The sequence below is a fragment of the Saccopteryx bilineata genome, chromosome 8, assembly GCF_036850765.1.
Source record: "Saccopteryx bilineata isolate mSacBil1 chromosome 8, mSacBil1_pri_phased_curated, whole genome shotgun sequence".
NCBI classification, from domain to species: Eukaryota; Metazoa; Chordata; class Mammalia; order Chiroptera; family Emballonuridae; genus Saccopteryx; species Saccopteryx bilineata.
This window is the reverse complement of record NC_089497.1, coordinates 55,666,164-55,688,063: the sequence shown is the minus strand read 5'-3', so window position 1 is coordinate 55,688,063 and position 21,900 is coordinate 55,666,164. Positions and strand designations below refer to the sequence as shown.

The 21,900-nt window shown below is 40.0% G+C and overlaps 1 protein-coding gene across 10 annotated transcripts in view; it reads left to right on the top strand.

Moving 5' to 3' along the window:
- Positions 1–3,980: 3,980 nt before the first annotated feature.
- LRCH3 (leucine rich repeats and calponin homology domain containing 3) overlaps positions 3,981–21,900 on the top strand; it is a 155,193-nt gene continuing 137,273 nt past the window's right edge. For all 10 annotated transcript variants that reach the window (XM_066240688.1, XM_066240682.1, XM_066240689.1 and 7 more), the window contains exon 1: positions 3,981–4,261. In XM_066240688.1, coding sequence (XP_066096785.1) covers positions 4,000–4,261 — 262 coding nt within the window. In that variant the 5' untranslated portion in view covers positions 3,981–3,999. The remainder of the gene's footprint in view (positions 4,262–21,900) is intronic.

Sequence of the window (21,900 nt, the reverse complement as noted above, 5' to 3'; positions counted from 1 at the left end):
AAGATAGGGACAGACAGGAACGGAGAGATGAGAAGCATCGATTATCAGTTTTTCATTGTGACACCTTAGTTGTTCATTGATTGCTTTCTCATATGTGCCTTGACCGTGGGCCTTCAGCAGACGGAGTAACCCCTTGCTCAAGCCAGCAACCTTGGGTCCAAACTGGTGAGCTTTTTGCTCAAGCCAGATGAGCCCGCGCTCAAGCTGGTGACTTTGGGGTCTTGAACGTGGGTCCTCGGCATCCCAGCCCAACGCTCTATGCACTGTGCAACCGCCTGGTCAGGCGACATTCCTTGTTCTTAATGTATTCAGATGAGATTCACAGATATTTAAAGATGAAGAAGAAACTATTTCCTTAGTGTGTATGTGTTTAATTTATATGTCCATTTACCTTTAGTGAGAAGAAAAATCACGTCTATATTTTCTTGTGTAAAGTTTTTAAAAGTCAATTTATTAGTGCTTCTTATTAAGGAGCCAGAAGGAGAAGGACCAGACATTGAGTATATTCAGCAAGCCAGTTTCTGTGCTTTACATTTGGAGACAATGGGGTTGGCCAAGACTTTAGTGCTTTTAGTTTATAAAAGTTCAGCCATAAGGAGTGACCATAATATATATATTTCTAGTGAGTAGAAATGGGGAAAGGGCTTTATTTCTGCATGAAGTAAAGAGATGTAGAGCTGGAGAGAGCAATTGAAATTTGAGTGAAACTTTTGCTTCTGACTTTCAGCCTGTGAAAAACAGGAAGAAGCAGGGAAGTTTTCTACATCTATTTCTAACATTCAGTAACTCCCACTGCCTATTTTTTTAACTGCTTCCAGACCACAGCAGCTGTGGAATAAGTTATAGACGCCTGTAGCCCTTTTGCTCACGGCCTTTTTGCAATTGTTTCTCATCACTTTTATTCATCACTAGACCGGTGAACTTACCACACTGACTCCATTTTCTGTATCATTCCAACAAAATGATCTTGTCACTTGCTTTATGGAGAAGATTTGACGGAATAGGATGAGAATTCCCTCATATTCTACCTTTACTTTGTAAATTGAAACCTCAAATCCCTTGAAGTCTCAAAAGTAACTAACTCCTTGATTTACCAGCTTTCTTTTTTTTTTTTCTTTTTTTTTCCTCATTTTTCTGAAGCTGGAAACGGAGAGACAGTCAGACAGACTCCCGCATGCGCCCGACCGGGATCCACCCGGCACGCCCACCATGGGGCAACGCTCTGCCCACCAGGGGGCGATGCTCTGCCCATCCTGGGCGTCGCCATGTTGCGACCAGAGCCACTCTAGCGCCTGAGGCAGAGGCCACAGAGCCATCCCCAGCGCCCGGGCCATCTTTGCTCCAATGGAGCCTTGGCTGCGGGAGGGGAAGAGAGAGACAGAGAGGAAAGCGCAGCGGAGGGGTGGAGAAGCAAATGGGCGCTTCTCCTGTGTGCCCTGGCCGGGAATCGAACCCGGGTCCTCCGCACGCTAGGCCGACGCTCTACCGCTGAGCCAACCGGCCAGGGCTACCAGCTTTCTTTAGGACTTGCTCTTGTATAATGGGGTGTGTGTGTGTGTGTGTGTGTGTGTGTGTGTGTATATATATATATATATATATAATCACCTTCATTTTCCTTTTTATCTACAAGCCTTTCTTTTGACCTTTAAATATTTGCATACTTATGTTTTCAAAATTTATCATTTTTTTCTTTACTCCCAACCTTCTCTCCTGTATTTCTGCGTAACCTCTACTTTCGTTGTATATAACCCATTTTCTGTCTCTGCTGCTTTCTACATTTTAAAACTATTAATATACTCAGCCCTGGGTTATGGAAGATAACGACAGTTTAATATATTAAGGACCTTAAAATCTAGTTGAATGGTCAAAGTACCACTAATCTATAAACTTGATCAGAAATTCAGAGACCATGATTAGCATGGAAAGTATAGCTAGACTGCAGAGAACTTGTCAGAAGACTAGTGTAAATGGAAGGTAATAGGTAATCAAATATAGATAACATACAAATCTCTTCCCATTAGGAGTTAGGGGAAGTGCTAATCAAGGTTTCATTGAAGAGTTTGGCTCTGAATGATGAGTAGGATCTCTCCAACCTTATTTTCTTTTTTAGGTGAGAAGAGGGGAGATAGTGAGGCAGACTCCCTCATGTGCCCCAACTAGGATCCACTTGGCAACCCTATCTTGGGCCGATGCTCAGTACCAATCTATTCTTAGCACCTGAGGCTGTCAGGTTTCCACAGAGCTATCCTCAGTGACCAGGGCCACACTTAAACCAATGGAGCCACTGGCTACAGGAGGGGAAGAATGAGAGAAGAGGGAGGGGGGAGAAGCAGATGGTTACTTCTCCTGTGTGTCCTAAAGGGGACTTGAACCTAGGACATCTGTACTTGGGGTGGATGCTCTATCCATTGAGCAACTGTCTAGAACCCTAACCTTATTTCACCCTCTGACATGAACTTTGGCCCTTACATGAATATTGGCCCTAATGTTCTTATGTGCTATTATAAATCATAGCTGGGTTTGTTCATGTTGATCCTCCACTCAATCTGGAATATTGCTCTCGCCTTCCAGCATACCTCACTTAGTAATCCATATTTGATTCAAAACCTCATTCATCTATGATATAGATTCCTTTTCTCTGAATTCTCATAGATAATCCATACTACTACTCAGACCTTTTTTGTTGCCTTGTTCTCTGGTCTATTTTGTCTGGATTCTATTAGATTATTATCTCCTAGGAAAAGGACTGTATCTGTTGGTCTCTTATTTCCCAAAGTAAATACTTGATTGCTCTGGTGGGGTATTTCAGTTGGTTGGAGCTTTCTTCTAATAACCAAGGTTGTGGGTTCAATACCCTGGTCAGGGCACATACAAGGATCAACCAATGAATGCATAGACGATAGATTGAATAAGGCAATGTGTCATCATCCCTCCCTTCCTCTAAAATCAGTAAGAAAAAAAAATTTTTTTTAAATATACTTGGTAATTGTAGGAGAAATTTACACCATGTAGCAGAAATGGCTTAAATGTGCAAAAACACGCTAAAGTCTGCAATATAAGTGAAGTCTAAGTGGTTTAAAATGTATTTTCAACTTTTTTGAGACTAAATGGTTTCATATCTTTTCAGTTCTACCTTTTTTTTACTCAATATTTTATTTATTGATTTTACAAAGAGTGGGGGGAGTGAATTGTTGCTTTATTTTAGTTGTTCATTGGTTGCTTGTCCTATGTGCCTTGACTGGGCAAGCTCAGGGCTTTGAATCCAGACTTCAGCGTCTATCCACTGTGTTGCCACAGGTCAGGCTCACTTCTACCTTTAATTCCCACATTTAGATTATGGTCAGATCACTTTCTCTTCCTCGATTTTGGATCCAGACCAAAATTTTAGACTTTGATGTCATTCATCCTGTCTAAAAATCTTGCCTAAAGGACAAGTACTATTTAAATGCTCGTTTTATTTTTGTTAAGAATTATTTTATAAAAGTGAGGGAAGGTCTAAAATATTTATATAAACCTTTCAATAAGACACCTATGGAGTTTGAGAGCCAATTTAGCCCTATTTTTTCTTCAGGCAATATTAGCTAATACATCCATAAGTCTCCATTTGGATGAAGTTGGGAAATGTCTCATCTCAGCCCTCTTCTCTCACTGCCCAAGTTTCTGGTAGCAACAGTGTTAGAAACCTTAATTTAATGTTTAATCCTCCAGTACCGAGGGAAGAAGGCAGAGAAATTTTGGTGAGGATCGTTGTCTGAAAGATTTTTGTAGAGGCATTTTAAAAATGCTACTGGGAGTCAAAAGTAGCGGCTGTTCCAGATTTGTGTTTTATATTCACTTGAAAATCTGGTGGGCGGAGGCAAGCTTCTGGATGCGTGGAGGGGCACCGCAGGACTGTCCATCAAGAGAACCGACCCGGTCTGTAAGTCCCTTTCCCTGCCCGCCCATCACTTTTAGACGCGCATGCGCGGAACTGCCGGGTCGGTAGTTGTCGGCTGGGAAATGGCGGCTGCTGGCTTGGTCGCTGCGGCCACAGCTGCAGAATATTCTGGCCCGGTAGCGTCGGGAGGTAACCTCTCCGGTGTTAACTGCGGCCCAAGCTCCGGGGCAAGCCCCGGGCCTGGCCCAGGCTCATGGAGCCGCTCCCTCGATCGAGCGCTGGAGGAGGCGGCGATAACCGGGGTGCTGAGCCTGAGCGGCCGGAAACTGAGGGAGTTTCCCCGGGGAGCGGCCAACCACGACCTGACGGACACTACACGGGCGGGTGAGTGGGCCGGGGGGCATCCCCCCCGACGGGAGGCCCTGGCGCGGCAGGAGGCCGCCCTAGCTGGTGGGTGGACTAGAGGTTAGGTAGTTACGGTACTGGTCCCTTAGTTCCTGGCCGGAACCCAGGTAACGGAGAGAACGCGACTGTCCCAACCCACCCCGTCCCCCCCACCCCCCGGCCTTGCAGGGCGGACAGAGGCATCTCCCGGGGAAGAGCGTGGGGGACTGATAGGTGGTGTTTTACTCTCCTAGAAAATTGGCATGAGTCGCTGCTGAAATAGACCCTTGCCCCGCCCCGGTTTCTGCAGGCCCTTTCGGATTTGGGATTCTAAATCGACTTTGCTAAGATTTGGAATTGTAGCGCGCGCTCATAATTACATCAGGGTAGCGTTGGTCGCTGCATTATCTGGGATGCTTCGCTTGGCACTGATGTTTTATCCGTAGTTGTTTTTAATGTGAACCCGAATGCTGTAACTTTTCTTTCGCCACCTTCAACTAGTTGACTTACCAAATGTAATTGTAATAATAACTAGATCCCACCTTCAGACTCCGATGATTCATGCCCGCCCCCCCCCCCAAAAAAAAAACCGTTGAAGAAAACTACTTTGAAAAGATACTTTGGTTGCCTAGCACAACTATTTCAATGCTCTTAAAAAACATTTTGTCTTAAACATTTTTGAACACAGGAAAGATAAGAATTAGTTTTGTGGGGTTTTTTTTGGAATTAGGTGTTCAGAGTTATAGAGAACAATGTCTGGTGGCTGAGGTGTTCACCATATGTGTCTCGTGTTTAAAATATAGCTTCCTCAGGGAGTAGATTAAAAACTGAAGTCTATTCATGTTTTGCACAAATACAAAGGAGAAAAAAAATCCCTTAACCAAGTTTGTATAGTATGATGTAGTTAATTATTTTATTTTAATACAGTGTTTTTGCAACCAAAGAATGTGTAGTACTTTGTGTCTTAAGTTTTTCTTTTAAATTTCATTTTAAAACCTTTAACACTTTACTATGTTTGTGCACTCATTAAAGACTGATAAGTATTACATACAATACACTCATGTTAGAAAAATAAACAGAATGTTAAACTATTTCGGGAAACCTCTTTCCAAAGAAACTTGGCTCTGTTGTAAAATAGAAGAAATTAAATGCCTACTTATTTAATCACTTTTTGGAAACAGTTGTACTAAATATAGTTTGTATTTTTTAGTGTATGACATTAAAGTTAAACTTCGTTGCTAAGGTAAATATGAACAGCCACTTGCCTTTTGCGTGTGTTCTGATAGATAAACATCTAAAATTGTCATTTAGACCCCATATTTTTTTATTCTGTTCAGAAGTTGGGTCTATGTTCAGGAGGTAGATAGCATAGCGATTTCATACTGTTGTGAGTCATTTCATATTACTACATTGAGCCTGAAGCTAAAGGATAGGTTGATGATAGGAGTTTGTCTAGCTCATTATCTTACCTGCTTTTACATAGTTTTAAGACCAAAGTGTTTTGCCTTTAAGAAGTATTTTATTAACTAACAAAACCCAAGGGCATTTATGAAGACTAAAAAGTAATTCCAATTAATTTTTCCTTGTGCTCTGAATTTTTAATTTATTATCCATGTTTATTATTTTAATAGTTTTTACATAAACTAAATTTTTTGTTGGTTGACATTTTATCTGTTCAAAATGTAAAAAAGAAAAAAAGACTACAATGTATTTTATAACCTATTAGACTCAATTCATTTTGTGTGTGTGTGACAGATGAGAAGCATCAGTCTTCATTGTGGCATCCTAGTTGTTCATTGACTGCTTTCTCATATGTGCCTTTATGGCAGGGGGCTACAGTAGAGCAAGTGACCCCTTGTTCAAGCCAGTGACCTTGGAATTATGTCTGTGATCCCATGCTCCAGCCAGTGACCCCACACTCAAGCTGATGAGCCTGCTAAATATCATTTATTAGATGTAAGAAATTTATGGCAGACCTTGGTAAGGACAGAAACATTGAATTATTCTCTAAATTATTTTAAACAGATAATTTGATGTGGATAACACCATTTATTGAGTTTTTACTGTTGCTATTCATTGTGTTAGATGTTTTAAAATATACTGCTCACATAAATTAGGAGATATTTCAAAATGAACATGAAGTGATAAAAAGAAACATTTAATTTTTTTATTAAATAAGAACATCAGAAAAGCAAACAACAAGTCAAAGAAAGTTGTTTGATCATGCAAAAACCAACTTTTATTTCATTGGCAAAAATGTACTGTATAAAAGGCTGAAAGTACTGGAGTATCTGCACGTCCCCTTATCCCCAAATGTTTGTGAGCAGTTTACATTGCCTTGTTAAATGCTTAACAACTAATGGATAAATATTATTACCCCCATTTTACATGTGAAGAATTACTCAGAATATATAGATGAGGAATGACTCAGAGAAATGCATATAATTAGTATTACTGGTAGAATTTCATCGTGGGTCCACCTAATTCTTTTCTCTCCATTATACCACATAGCCTTCTTATGTACAGACAGGTATTACCATTCGTGTTTTTACATAGTGAAACCAAGGTTTGGGGAGAAGATAATTTGCTCAAAGACCTGTAGCTAAAATCCAGGGAAGGTGATATTAGCCAGGATCTGAGCCTAGTTTGAGGTAACTCGAAAACCATAGTCCACCTATTATACCAGGCACTTTGATGAAGTCAGACCCAGCTTATGTTGGCTAAAAAGGTTTTGTTTAGACGGTATAGAAAATTTAGAGCCAAGGAAATTATTAAATGCTGTATGTAAGTTGCCACACAGTTTGTTCTTTCATAATGTATGAAATGTATCTGGTAGAGCTGCTGTCCTTCAAGAGTTTGCATTTAAAGAAACAGCAGGTATTACCCATACCATGTATAATTTGACATGATTAGAATTTATCATGGAACATTTTCTGGAGGTTTCCCTCTCCTTTTTTGTTTAAAAAGGTAGAGCTTTAGAAAAGGGAATTATTTATTTGGGAGTGGGTGACTTGTTTCAGTGAATGAACAAAGAAAATCTTAGAAGGAACTACAGAAGACTTGGGGGCAGAAAGGATGCAGCTTGGATTTGGTTAGGCAGAAATGAGAAAGAAAGCCATTCCAGGCACTGGTGGACATGCAAAAGTCTTAAGAGTATAGGGCATACCAGTTAATTTTGCCAGTCTGTCATGTATTCCCTTCTGATAACAATACTATACTCCAGTTTTCCTAGGGAACCATCCCTCTTATTTACATAGATTCCACCTTGACACAAGAGGGTGCACGTGACTCAGGCCTAGCCAGAGTCCATCCCTTTGGCCAGAGTGATTGTTCAGAGAAGGGCATATTTTCCGGTCAGCCTACATGAGTATTAATTCTGATTTTTTTTGTGTGTGTGTATTTTTCTGAAGCTGGAAACGGGGAGGCAGTCAGACAGACTCCCGCATGCGCCCGACCAGGATCCACCCAGTATGCCCACCAGGGGGCGATGCTCTGCCCATCTTGGGGCATCACTCTGCCGCAATCAGAGCCATTCTAGCGCCTGAGGCAGAGGCCACAGAGCCATCCTCAGAGCCCGGGCAAACTTTGCTCCAGGGAAGCCTTGGCTGCGGGAGGGGAAGAGAGAGACAGAGAGGAAGGAGAAGGGGAGGGGTGGAGAAGCAGATGGGCGCTTCTCCTGTGTGCCCTGGCTGGGAATCGAACCTGGGACTCCTGCATGCCAAGCCGACACTCTACCACTGAGCCAACTGGCCAGGGCCTAATTCTGAATTTTTTAAAAAAAATTTTATTTAGACAATTTTAACGAGGTGACATTGATCATTTAGAGCATTGGTCCCCAACCCCTGGGCTGTGGACTGGTACCGGTCCACAGAGAAAGAATAAATAACTTACATTATTTCCATTTTATTTATATTTAAGTCTGAACGATGTTTTATTTTTTTTTTAAATGACCAGATTCCCTCTGTTACATCCGTCTAAGACTCACTCTTGAAGCTTGTCTCGGTCACGTGATACATTTATCCATCCCACCCTAAAGGCCAGTCCGTGAAAATATTTTCTGACATTAAACTGGTCCGTGACCCAAAAAAGGTTGGGGACCACTGAATTAGAGTACATAGATTCAGAGAAAACATCTCCAGATCATTTTGATATTTGATTATGTTGTATACCCATCACCCAAAGTCAAATTGCCATCAGTCACCTTTTATTTGGTTTACTTTATGCCTCTCCCCTCCCTCACCCCCTGGTAATCACTGCACTCATATCTATGTCCATGAGTCTCAATTTTATGTCCCACCCATGTATGGAATCATACAGTTCTTAGTTCTTTCTGATTTACTTATTTCACTCAGTTCTGAATTTTTTATTCAAACTATTGAGAAAGAGACATGCTTTGAACCCTGGGGTTGCTCAGAGAATAGAATGTGACCCTGGAAAATGGAAAGCAGAGCCAAAAGATGGAAAGAGGGAAGCCAAGTTCTCATGATAGTGTTTGAGCTCTTGGATCTGTATGAACCTTTGACTCAATAGCCAGGTTTTACCTTAGTGCTATCCTTGGACTTTCAAATTGTGCAAGCTAATAAATTTCCTTTTCTGTTTAATTTGTGTAGAATTTTTGAATACAAAATAAGAGTCCTGACTAATACAGTGAGACTGCTCTTGATAATGTTGTGGTGAGGCCAGTTAGGTCAGAATAAATGGTTGGATTGGAGAATATGAGACCTATCTTTCACATATGAGGTAGCTAGGTTGACGATAGGTTTGAAGACAGTGAGGCTAATCAACATTAATTCATTCAACAAACATTTATTGATCAATATATCAAGGGATTTTGCTAGGTGTAGATATGCAAAGAGGACCAAGACACTCCCTGCTCTCAATTTAGGAGCTCAGTGGAGGAATAAATAAGTAGATGTAAAGATTACATGAGTTGCTTAATAATAGCAAACATTTATGTGTTAGGCATTATGCTAGGTAATATAGGAGAAACAAAAATAAGAGGTTCTACCCTTTAAACATAAAATCTAATGATCTGTTTAGGTGCGCATGATGATAATCGTCTGTGAGTGAATGGAAAATAGATCATGTTAGAAAATAACAATATACAAATGCTGATTGAATTTGTTATTTAAAAAAATTTTAGATTTTATTTGATTTTTTTTTTTTAGAGAGGGGAGAGAGAGAGAAAGGTGGGGAAAGGGGGAACAGGAAGCATCAACTCATAGTTGCTTCTAGTATGTGCCTTGACTGGGCAAACCTGGGGTTTCAAACTAGCAACCTCGGTGCTCCAGGTCAACACTTCATCCACTGTGCTGCCACAGGTCAGGCTGAATTAATTAATTAATTTATAAAGACAATGTATCAAAGATGACTGAGCTGTTAAAACCTGGAGGATTAGGAAGATGGTAATGCTACTGATAATAATAGTAACTAACATTTATGGAGCTGTTAGCATATTCCAACTGTTAGCATATTATACTAAACTAAATATACAAAATATACATATACAACCATATGAGATGTCAGTACCATTTTTAACTCCATTTTACACATGAATAAATGGAGACAAGATCAATCTGATCAAGGTTTCTTCGCTAACAAGTGACAGAACTGAGATTCAAATTCAGATACATCTAATCCTAAAACTTGTGTTTTTCATCACAAGCCATACTGACAAAGAAATTGGGTATACATAGAAATAATTTCTTTTGTTTGCTTGATACCTTTAAGGGGCTGGTAGCACATCTAATTAACCATGTACAGCAAATAAAAATTCAAATCCAGAGCTTTGAAAGTGAGGGTAGGGCTATAGCATAACTTTGAGAGTCATAATGAAGAGTTTATTATGAGATGCTTGGGGAGAAAGAATGTGGAGAGGGGAAGAGCTGGTCACTGGCAACCATGAGCTACACAGCATTTAGAGAGGCAAGAAGAAGTTAGCCAAGAAAAAAATTTTCATAACTTCACCTGCACTAGAATTCTGAGAATCCGAAAGCTGAAGGAACCATATTATCCATCTAAGTTATTTTACAAATGAAAGGCAGTCTCAAAAAGGTGAAATGGCCTAACCAGGTGGTGGCGCAATGGATAGAGCGTCGGACTGGAATGCAGAGGACCCAGGTTCGAGACCCCGAGGTTACCAGCTTGAGCGCGGGCTCATCTGGCTTGAGCAAAAAGCCCACCAGCTTGAACCCAAGTTTGCTGGCTCCAGCAAGGGGTTACTCAATCTGCTGTAGCCCACGGTCAAGGCACATATGAGAAAGCAATTAATGACCAACTAAGGTGTCACAACAAAAAAAAACTAATGATTGATGCTTCTCATCTCTCTCCATTCCTGTCTGTCTTGTCTATCCCTCTATACCTCTCTCTGACTCACTCTGTCTCTGTAAAAAAAAAAAAAAAAGTGAAATGATGTATTTAAGATGATTAAGTGAGGTGGTGCTTTTTCACAGAAGGCAGGCAAGTAGGGGTCATAGTTGAAGCCATAAGAAATCTTTTCTGAATGGAAGAACACAAGAAACCAAGGCCTCAGCTTTGGGGAAAAGCTTGTAATTAAAGGTGGAAGTGGGAGACTAAGGTTACACACAAAAAAAAGAAGAGAAAAAGAAAAATTGAGGTGGAGCGGGTGAGCCAAGGTAATACAGCTTTATTGAAGCCATAAGAATTGAGACTTTCAATAAATAAATACTCATTTCCAAGGTTTAAAAGAATAAGGAATGCTAAAAGGCCATTTAATTTTTTTAAATTTTATTTATTTATTTTTAATTTTTTTTACAGAGACAGAGAGAGAATCAGAGTGAGGGATAGACAGGAACAAACAGACAGGAACGGAGAGATGAGAAGCATCAATCATTAGTTTTTCATTGCGCATTGCGACACCTTATTCATTGATTGCTTTCTCATATGTGCCTTGACCATGGGCCTTCAGCAGACCGAGCAGCCCCTTGCTTGAGCCAGCGACCTTGGGTCCAAGCTGGTGAATTTTTGTTCAAACCAGATGAGCCCACGCTCAAGCTGGCGACCTCGGGGTCTCGAACCTGGGTCTTCCGCATCCCAGTCTGACGCTCTATCCACTGAGCCACCACCTGGTCAGGCGCCATTTAATTTTTAAGGATGTAGTTTATAACCCACAAAATTATGGTTTCGTTTGTCTTGGAAATATGTACAGACTGGAGTGGTCTTAAATAGAAATCATATTTTTTTGTCTTTATTTATGTATATTTATATCAGATACAGTTGGTGTACTCTGAATTTTTCTAGAATAGTGTTGTCCAATATGGTAGCTACTAGCCATAGGTGGTTATTAAAATAAGTTAAAATTTTTAAATTTGGTTTTTCAGTAGCATTGGTTACATTTCAGGTGCTCAATAGCCACACATGTCATTGGACAGCAGAGCACATTAGACAGATCTACTAGCTGTCATATTGGACAGCATATATCATAGAACCCTTCTGTTATTGCAGAAAGTTATATTGGGGGCCTTGAATAGAATTGAAATTTTCTTCTCTATTATTATTTTATAAAATTATATTTCTCTTGGCATAATTTTCAATAGTAGTTCACTGTATAAATAACTCATTTAATTTATCTTATTGATGCACATTGGGATTTTCAACTTTTACTATTACAAATGATATTGCTGAAAGTGACCTAGTATGTATGTCTTTGCAGACCTAATTATTTCCTTAGGGTAAATTCCTAGAAATATAATTGATTATTTTGCACTGGCTGGATAGCTCAGTTGGTTAGAGCAGGGGTCCCCAAACTATGGCCTGCAGGCCGCATGCGGCCCCCTGAGGCCATTTATCCGGCCCCCGCCGCACTTCTGGAAGGGGCACCTCTTTCATTGGTGGTCAGTGAGAGGAGCACAGGATGTGGATACATCCTGTACTCCTGGGGTACTGTATGTGGCGGTGCCGCGTTGCTCACGTACAGTACTACTTCCGGTGACGTGGGACACTCGCATCATGGCTCCAGAAGCGCATCATATCACTTGTTATGGCTAGCAGTGACAAATATGGAACCAGACATTGACTGTCTCATTAGCAAAAGCAGGCCCATAGTTCCCATTAAAATACTGGTCAATTTGTTGATTTAAATTTACTTGTTCTTTATTTTAAATATTGTATTTGTTCCCGTTTTGTTTTTTTACTTTAAAATAAGATATGTGCAGTGTGCATAGGGATTTGTTCATAGTTTTTTTTATAGTCTGGCCCTCCAACGATCTGAAGGACAGTGAACTTGCCCCCTGTATAAAAAGTTTGGGGACCCCTGGGTTAGAGCATCGTCCCAATACACAAAGGTTGCAGGTTTGATCCGTGGTCAGGGCACATACAAGGACAGATTGATGTTTCTGTTTGTCTCTCTCCCACTCTCTCTAAAACGAATAAATAAATTAAAAGAAATAAAAATAAAAGAAATATAATTATTTAAAATGTACACACAATTTTAGTGTTTTTATGCAGATTATAAAATTGTCCTTCCAGAAGTTCAGATTAGATTTATACCAGCAGTTAAGTGAGTTGCCTTCACTTTGCACGCACTGGTCTTCTTATTCTTTTTGATCTGTGTCAGACTGATGGATGAGAGATAGTATAGGCTTGTTACATATTCATTGCATCTTGAGAAATGTAATTGTTTTCTACAAGAAAAATTTATAAATTCAAGAAGGAAAGATTAATTTTTTTTCTGGGTGTTTTTTTTTTCTCTTTTGTTGTAGAACCAGTTGATAACAAAGAATTGGAAGCCCTCTTTGCATATATATGAACTCCTGTATATTTATTTTGAATTCTTTTGTAATTGTAAGAGTAATACATATTTACTATAAAAGTTTTGGAAGAAGGCCTGGGCTGGTTAGTTCAGTCAGAGCATCATCCCAAAACACCAAGGTTGTGAATTCGATCCACGGTCAGGGCACATACAGAAGCCCCAAATGAACACACAACTGAGTGGAACAACAAATGGATGCTTCTCTCCTCTCTCTCTCCTTCCCCATCTCTCTCTCTCCCTTCTCATCTCTCTCTCCCTCCCCATCTCTCTCTCTTCCCCATCTCTTTCTCCCCATCTCTCCCTCCCCATTTCTCCCTCTTCATTTCTCCATCTCTCCCTCTCTCCCTCCATCTCTCTCCCTCTCTCCCGGTCTCCTTCTTTCCTTCTCTCCCCTTTTCTCTCCCTCTCTCCTTCTCTCCCCCTCTTTCCCTCTTCATCTCTCCCTCTTCCCCATCTCTCCCTCCCCATTTCTCCCTCTTCATTTCTCCATCTCTCCCTCTCTTCCTCCATCTCTCTCCCTCTCTCCTGGTCTCCCTCTCTCCTCTTCTCTCCCCCTCCCCCCTCCGCCCTCCCTTTCTCTCTCTCTCTCCTTCTCTCCCCTTTTATCTCCCTCTCCTCTCCCCCTCTCTTCCCTCTTTCCCTCTCCCCCTCTCTCCTTTTTTTCCCTTTCCTTCTCCCCTTATCTCCCACTCCGTCTCTCTCTCCCCCTCTCCCTTTCTCTCTCCCTCTCTCCTTCCCTCCCCTCTCTCCACTCTGTCTTCCTCTCTCCCCCTCCCCTTTTCTCCCTCTGTCTCCCCCTCTCTCCCTTTCCCCCCTTCCCCCTCTCCTGCTCTCTCCCTTTCCCCCTCCTTTCCCTCTCCCCTTCTCTCCCTCTGCTTCTCTCTCTACCCCTCTCACTCTTTCCCCTTCTCTCCCCCTCTCTCCCCCTCTCCTCTCCTTCTCTCTCCCCCTCTTTTCCCTTCTCTCTCCCCCTCTCCCTCTGTTGTTCTTCCTCTTTCTGTCTCTGATATCAATCAATGAAAGGAAAATTTTGGAAAAACAAACACAAAGTAGAGAAAGGAAAAAAATGAATAATACTACTGCATAAACCACTGTGAAATTTGACATATTCTTCCATTTTTAAAAATCATGTACATATATATTGAAAAGCATTGTATTAGGTTTCTGTTATTTGCTTAGATTTATATTAGAGTATATTAGAAATATTGTGCCATGTATATTAAAATTTCTTAGATAGCCAAGATCTGGAAACAGCACATGTCTGTCAGTGGATGAGTAGATTAAAAAGCTGTGGTACATATACACAATGGAATACTATGCAGCTGTGAAAAAGAACAAAATCTTATCTTTTGCGACAACAACGTGGATGACCCTGGAAGCTATTATTATGCTAAATGAAATAAGCCAGGCAGAGAAAGAAAAGTATATGACCTCACTGATTTGAGGAATCTAATGAACAATGTGAACTGAAGAACGGAATAGAGGCAGAGGCGAGATCAAAGGGACCAGAGGGAAAGGGGATGAGAGGATGGGATCAGAGAAGGGAAAGAGATTAGTGGAATTATACATATATACACACACACACACACACACACACACACATACATATACATAACACAGCATTGTAGAGAGCAGGACAGCAAGTCCTAGAGGGAAGGGTAGAAGGCGCTATGGGGAGGGGGCAAGGGAGGTGTCAAAGGGAACACGGGGATGGGGGGTAGATATATTCAGTGGGACATTTGAATCTATGTAAAACAATAAATTAAAATCAATACAAATTAAAAAAAATACTGTATGGGGAAGAATGCACACCTTCTAAGGCATTCTGCCGGCTGAGCAAATAGAACAAAGTTATTTAACCATCAGGCCGGTTATTTAACCATCACTTCTAATTGAATTAAAGATGTAATATGATATTATTTGATTCACTACTGCCTGTCTTTTTTTCATTTATTTATTTTTTATGGAATTTTTTGGGTGACATTGGTTAATAAAATTATATAGCCTGACCTGTGGTGGCGCAGTGGATAAAGCATCGACCTGGAACGCTGAGGTCGCCGGTTCGAAACCCTGGGCTTGCCCTGTCAAGGCACATATGGGAGTTGATGCTTCCTGCTCTTCTCCCCTCTCCCCCTTCTCTAAAATGAATAAATAAAACCTTAAAGAATTATATAAATTTCAGCTGTACAATTCTACAATACATAATCTTTTTTTTTTTTTTTAACAGAGACAGAGAGAGTCAGTGAGAAAGATAGACAGGGACAGACAGACAGGAACGGAGAGATGAGAAGCATCAATCATTAGTTTTTCGTTGTGCATTGCAACACCTTAGTTGTTCATTGATTGCTTTCTCATATGTGCCTTGACCGTGGGGCTACAGCAGACTGAGTAACCCCTTGCTCAAGCCAGCGACCTTGGGTCCAAGCTGGTGAGCTTTTGCTCTAACCAGATTAGCCTGCGCTCAAGTTGGTGACCTCGGGGTCTCGAACCCAGGTCCTCTGCATCCCAGTCCGATGCTCCATCCACTGCGCCACCGCCTGGTCAGGCAATACATAATCTTTATATTGTATTGTGTGTTCACCATCCCAAGTCAAGTCTCCTTTCATCACCATTTATCCCCACTCTACCTTCTCCTATCTCCTCAAACCCAGCAATCACCAGACTGTTGTCTGTGTCCCTGAGTCTTTCTTTTTTCTCTTTGCTTAATCCCTTCACCCAATCAGCCAACCCCCAACCCCTTTCCCTCTGGCAGCAATCTGTTCTCTGTATCCATGAGACTGTCTCTACTGTTGGTTTATTTTGATCATTAAATTCACATAAAATTGGAAAAAGTTTTTTTCTTAGAGAATTTTAATGGCTGCAGAATATTCAATCATATCTTTGTACTTAACCAGATCCCTTTTGTTGGACATTTAGGCTATTTCTAACTTTTCATTATTATAAATAACACTATGAACAGCTTTTTAATGTAATTCTTTGTTCACATTTGTTATTGTTTTCTTTGGATATCACCTAGAAGTGGAATTGTTCTAACAAATTATATGCAATTTTTAAAACTTAAACCTAGGGCCTGACCTGTGGTGGCGCAGTGGATAAAGCGTCGACCTGGAAATGCTGAGGTCGCCGGTTCGAAACCCTGGGCTTGCCTGGTCAAGGCACATATGGGAGTTGATGCTTCCAGCTCCTCCCCCCCTTCTCTCTCTGTGTCTCTCCCTCTCCTCTCTAAAAAAAAATGAATAAATAAAAAAAAAATTTTTTTAAAAAACAAAAAAAACTTAAACTTAGGTCACAAGCAAAAAAAAAAAAATGCAGATCACATATTGTGTGTAGCCTAGTTAGGTTTATAGGCTGCCCACAAAAACCTTTCTTTTTCTAAACATAAAATTTGGCTTAACTCACATTTCATAGCTCTCTATACCTAATAGCCATGATCTTCCACATATCTCTCCAAAGAATATGTGTATGTATTAAAGACATAAATTTTTATTGAAGTACAGTAACATCAGAAAAGGTCTGGCCTGACCTGTGGTGGCGCAGTGGGATAAGGCGTCGACCTGGGACGCTGAGGTTGCCTGTTCGATACCCTGGGCTTGCTTGGTCAAGACACATATGGGAGTTGATGCTTCCTGCTCCTCCCCTTTCTCTCTCTCTCTCCTCTCTGAAATTGAATAAATAAAATCTTTAAAAAAAAGAAAAGGTTTGGGTTGCAAAGTATAGTGTTGTATCAGTAGGGAACTTGACATTTGAAGGCTTGAAATTTTCTTAGGAATTTCATATTATACAGGGGTGGGCAAAAGTAGGTTTACAGTTGTAATACAAATAAATAATATAATAATAATACAAGAATAAACTTTCACATACTCAATTATAAATCTACTTTTGCCTACCCCTGTATTTCCATGCTTGTTTTAATACAGATCTGTGGTTTCAAATGACTTATCATTAGTGAAGATCAACCCAAATAAGTTTCTATAATGTTTATACTGTTGTTTTTCTATAGTAGACCCCCCACATGTATATTTCCTGTTGAAAGTATGTATATACTGTTGTATATATTATTTCTTTTTGTAGCAAAGTTTCTATGGATATATGCCTATTGAATTAATATGTGGGATGCTAAGAACACATCTCAGGAAACAGCATTTATAACACCCCTCTGTAACTTTATCTCCCATTTGAAATGAGAATCCCTATAGCTTTTTTTTTTTAACAGAGACAGAGAGAGAGTCAGAGAGAGGGATAGACAGGGACAGACAGACAGGAACAAAGAGATGAGAACCATCAATCATTAGTTTTTCGTTGCACATTGCAACACCTTAATTTTTCATTGATTGCTTTCTCATACGTGCCTTGACCGCGGGCCTTCAGCAGACCGAGTAACTGCTTGCTCGAGCAGTGACCTTGGGCTCAAGCTGGTGAGCTTTTGCTCAAACTAGATGAGCCCTCGCTCAGGCTGGCAACCTCAGGGTCTCAAACCTGGGTCTTCCACATCCCAGTCCGATGCTCTCTCCACTGCGCCACCGCCGGGTTAGGCCCTATAGCTTTAATGTATCCTCATCCACATGTTTCTTCCTTTCTGTTCTGCCTGAGAAAAGTACAATTCTTATATTGCACTGTTGCAATAGGAAAGACTTATCAGGTAAAAAGACTTCTTTTACTTATGTCTTCCACCCTGCCCCTCATGAAATACACACGCATGCACCCACACACGCGTATGTGTTTTAAAAGAGGCAGAGCTCATGGGGAAGACCATGGCTATTGGGTATAGAAGCATGTGAAGTAAGATTTAAATTTATGTTTCAGGGGAAAAAAATCTAAACTCATCTGTACTGGCATTGTTTTTTTAAATAGGAAGGGTAAATAGGAAGATGGTGCCTTTGGGAGGGTTGTGAAGATGAGTCAGATCACCACAAACTCAGTATTGAGATTTGAAGAATGGCAGCAGTTTTGGGGCCAGGGATTTCCTAGGGTTTATTTCCTTATCCAGTGGCTGTATTTGGGGGCTGGGTGGTTAATATGATCTCATATGTTAACATGAAATACTACTTTTAAGTAATAATATACATGTTTATTTTTTCCCCACTCATTTATGAAAGTTATTCACACAGGCATGGGAAAATATAGATGGTAAATATGGCAATTCACACAAAGAAACATTTTGAATTTCTGAAATAACCAGCAATATCAAATGTAGTGCTACTAATTTTAGAATAATAAACTAGTCCTAAAAGTTTCAGATATTTTCTTACTTACTTTTAACTTTCTTGCTCTTCTGAATTTCTAGATTATTATTTGAAGGAAATCTAAAACCAAGGATTTTTACTAGTTTATTAAACTTATTTCTTATAAAAACTAGGTAATAGGTTTTTCCATTAAAAATAGGTTTTAAAAATTATCTGCACATCAGAGTGAAAAGATAAGCCACAGAGTAAGAAATTTCCAATAAATACAAACAATAAATGATATCCAGACTATGTATTCTATTTCTACAAACAGGAAGACAACCCAGTAGGAAACTTGAGAAAAGCACTTGAACTGATACTTTACTGAAAAGGAATTCCAGATGACAAAAAAATATGTGAAAAAGTGTTCAACCTCATTAGTAATCAAGGGAATGAAAAATAAAACCAAACTGAAGTACTATTCGAAAAACTGACAGTGCCAAGTACTGGAAAGAGTATAAGAGCATTGAGGACACTCATAAAATGATAATGGGAGTGTGAATTGGTGAATCGACTTTTAAAAATACCTAGTAGCATTGAAAACACATTCTATGATCCAGAAATTACAGACAGACATATATCACAATAAAACTTGTGTATGTGTAAACCGGATATATATATGTGTATGAATATGCTTAGCGTTGTTTATTACTTGACAAAGTAGGAACAACCTGACTGCTCATCGGTAGAATGGACAAATCAATTGTATATTTATATGATTTCACAACAGTGAAAATGAGTGAGCTACAACTGCATACAGTTACATGAATGAGCCTTGGAAACATGTTGAGCAAGTGAAGTATGACAATATATGTTGCACAAATACATTTAAGTAAAGTTCAAAAACAAGCAAAATTATACATAAGTACTAAAGTTATTAAGAAAAAAAGCAAGGAGCCTAACCAGGCGGTGGTGCAGTGGATAGAGTGTCGGACTGGGATGCAGAGGACTCAGGTTTGAAACCCTGAGGTCTCTGGCTTGAGCACAGGCTCATCTGGTTTGAGCAAGACTTACCAGCTTGAGCCCAAGGTCACTGGCTTGAGCAAGGGATCACTCGATCTGCTGTAGCCCACGGTCAAGGCACATATGAGAAAGCAATCAATGAACAACTAAGGTGCTGCAATGAAGAAGTGATGCTTCTCATCTCTCTCCCTTCCTGTCTGTCTGTTCCTTTCTGTCCCTCTCTCTGTTTTTCTCTGTGTCTGTCACCAAAAAATAATTTTAAAAAGCAAGGAAATTATTACCGTAAATGTCAAGATAATGGTTACCTGTATGGGAAGGGGGAAATGTTAAAATTTGGAAAGGGGGCAGTTGATTAGGTAAGGGTTAGAGTGTATTTCTGAAGTACTGGAAATGTTCTGTTCCTTAACCTGGGATCATTATGCATCCAGTTGTTCATTTTATACTTCTTATTTTGAATTGCACTTTTATGATTTATTTTTCTCATATACTTAAAATTTTTATTTACTGATTTAGAGAGAGAGAGGAAAAGAGAGAAACATCAACTTGTTCTACTTATGTATGTATTCATTGGTTGACTTTTTAAAAATTTTTATTTTTAAGAGAGAAGGACATGTAGGGACAGACAAACAGGAAGTGTGAGAGATGGGAAGCATCAACTTGTTGCAGCACTTTAGTAGTTCATTGATTGCTTTCTCATATGTGCCTTGACTGGAGTGGTGCTCCAGCTGAGCCAGTGACCCCTGGTTCAAGCTGTCTACCTTTGAACTCAAGCCAGTGACTATGGGGTCATGCCTATATTCCCATGCTCAAGCCGGCAACCTCAGGGTTTCAAACCTGGGTCCTCAGTGTCCCAGGTCGAGGCTCTATCCACTGTGCCACTGCCTGGACAGGCCATATGTTGATTCTTGTGTGTATCCTGACCATGATTGAACCTGCAACCTTGGCATATGGGGATGATGCTCCAACCAACCGATTTCCAGCCAGGGCTTTCATGTACTTCTCTGTCTAGGCTTACTCATTCATTGTTAAGTCACGGATTACTAATAGCACTTTTTTTTAATTACCTTCGATTTTTCTTTATCTTCTATCTCCTTATTATCCCCCCTTCCCTAATTAAGCACTTACTGTTTTTTGCTTTTCAAATACCCTGTGCATGTTTTTCTACAGTCACAGTTAACAATACTGTCTTTTCTCATACTAGATTGGAAACTTCTTGAAGGAGAGAGGTAAATTAGTTTACTCTTGGCTGTATAACAAATAATTATAGAACTTTTCAGCTTAAAATAACATCCAGTTATTTTAAGTTACAGTTCTATAGGTCAGAAAACTGGACTCAGCTGTGTTATCTACTCAGGGTCTCACAAAGCCAAAATTAGTTTGTTGACCAGGCTCTTATTTGGAGACTTTGGTGGAGGTTTTGCTTCCAGGATCATTGAGGTTTTGGCAGAATTCAGTTCTTTAAATTTATAAAACTGAGGTCCTTATTTCCTTGCTGGTTGTTAGCTTCTGGCTATTCTGAGGTCCTGGAAGCTACCTGCATTCCTTGCAACCTGGCTCCCTCCACCTTCAAGCCAACAGAGGTATATTGAATCCTGCTTCAAATCAATGACTTCCTCTTTTGATACCAGCCAGAGGGCTCATTGAAGAGATTGGATCTAGCCAGATTATTTCTCTTTTAGTTCAAAGTCAATTGGTTATAGTAATCTTAATTATATTTGCAAAATCCCTTCTGCCTCATAAGAAACATAATCAAAATATTTCATGTTCACAGTTCCAGGGGTTAGGTTAGGAAGTAATGGGGGGCCATTTTTTAATTCTTCCTACTAAAAAGGGTTCTCTCTTTTTCTCTTTTTATTGTATAACATGTACTACAATGCCAATGCCCTTTGAATGTTTATTGAATGTATGCTATGTACATTGGATGGATGGATGGATGGATGGATGGATGGGTGGGAGGCAAAAACAGGAAATGTTCAGGAGCCTATTCACTTAAGCTTTGGAATTAGTGACAGCAGACTTTTGTGTGGCTGGGTTTAATGGGAGCCTTAGGGCTTCAGTGATGGTAGAATTCAGTCAGAACATTCTTGAGGATAATATCACTGAATAGACTTCCCTTTGATGTCAAAGAGTCAGGCATTCAGACCCTCTTTAATTGGTGTCATAGAGAATAAGAGAAAATGATTTACATGTAGTAAGAGTCAGTTCCCCAAAATGTAACCAGTTGCAGTGAGAATTTTTAGGTCTTTGAAATTTTTTAATTGAACTTTGATTTGCTAATAGAAGAAATTTTAAAACTCACCATGAAGTAGGCTTCCCATGTATATTAAATATTTATAACCATGATACTTATGCAAGTCTTCAGTTGTCTGAGGAAAATCTTAGCCTGATAACAATGTGATGCTTTTTCTAGCTTAGTAACATTGTGATTTCTGGCCATCTATTGTCAAGTAACAAATGAAGCCTATTAGTTCTCAAAATTTAGTGTGAATAAAATCACCTGTGGTGCCTTTTTTTTTTTTTTTTTTTGTATTTTAAAGCTTTTTTTTTTGTTGTTAATTTCTGAAGCTGGAAACGGGAGAGACAGTCAGACAGACTCCCGCATGCGCCCGACCGGGATCCACCCGGCACGTCCACCAGGGGCGATGCTCTGCCCACCAGGGGGCAATGCTCTGCCCCTCCGGGGG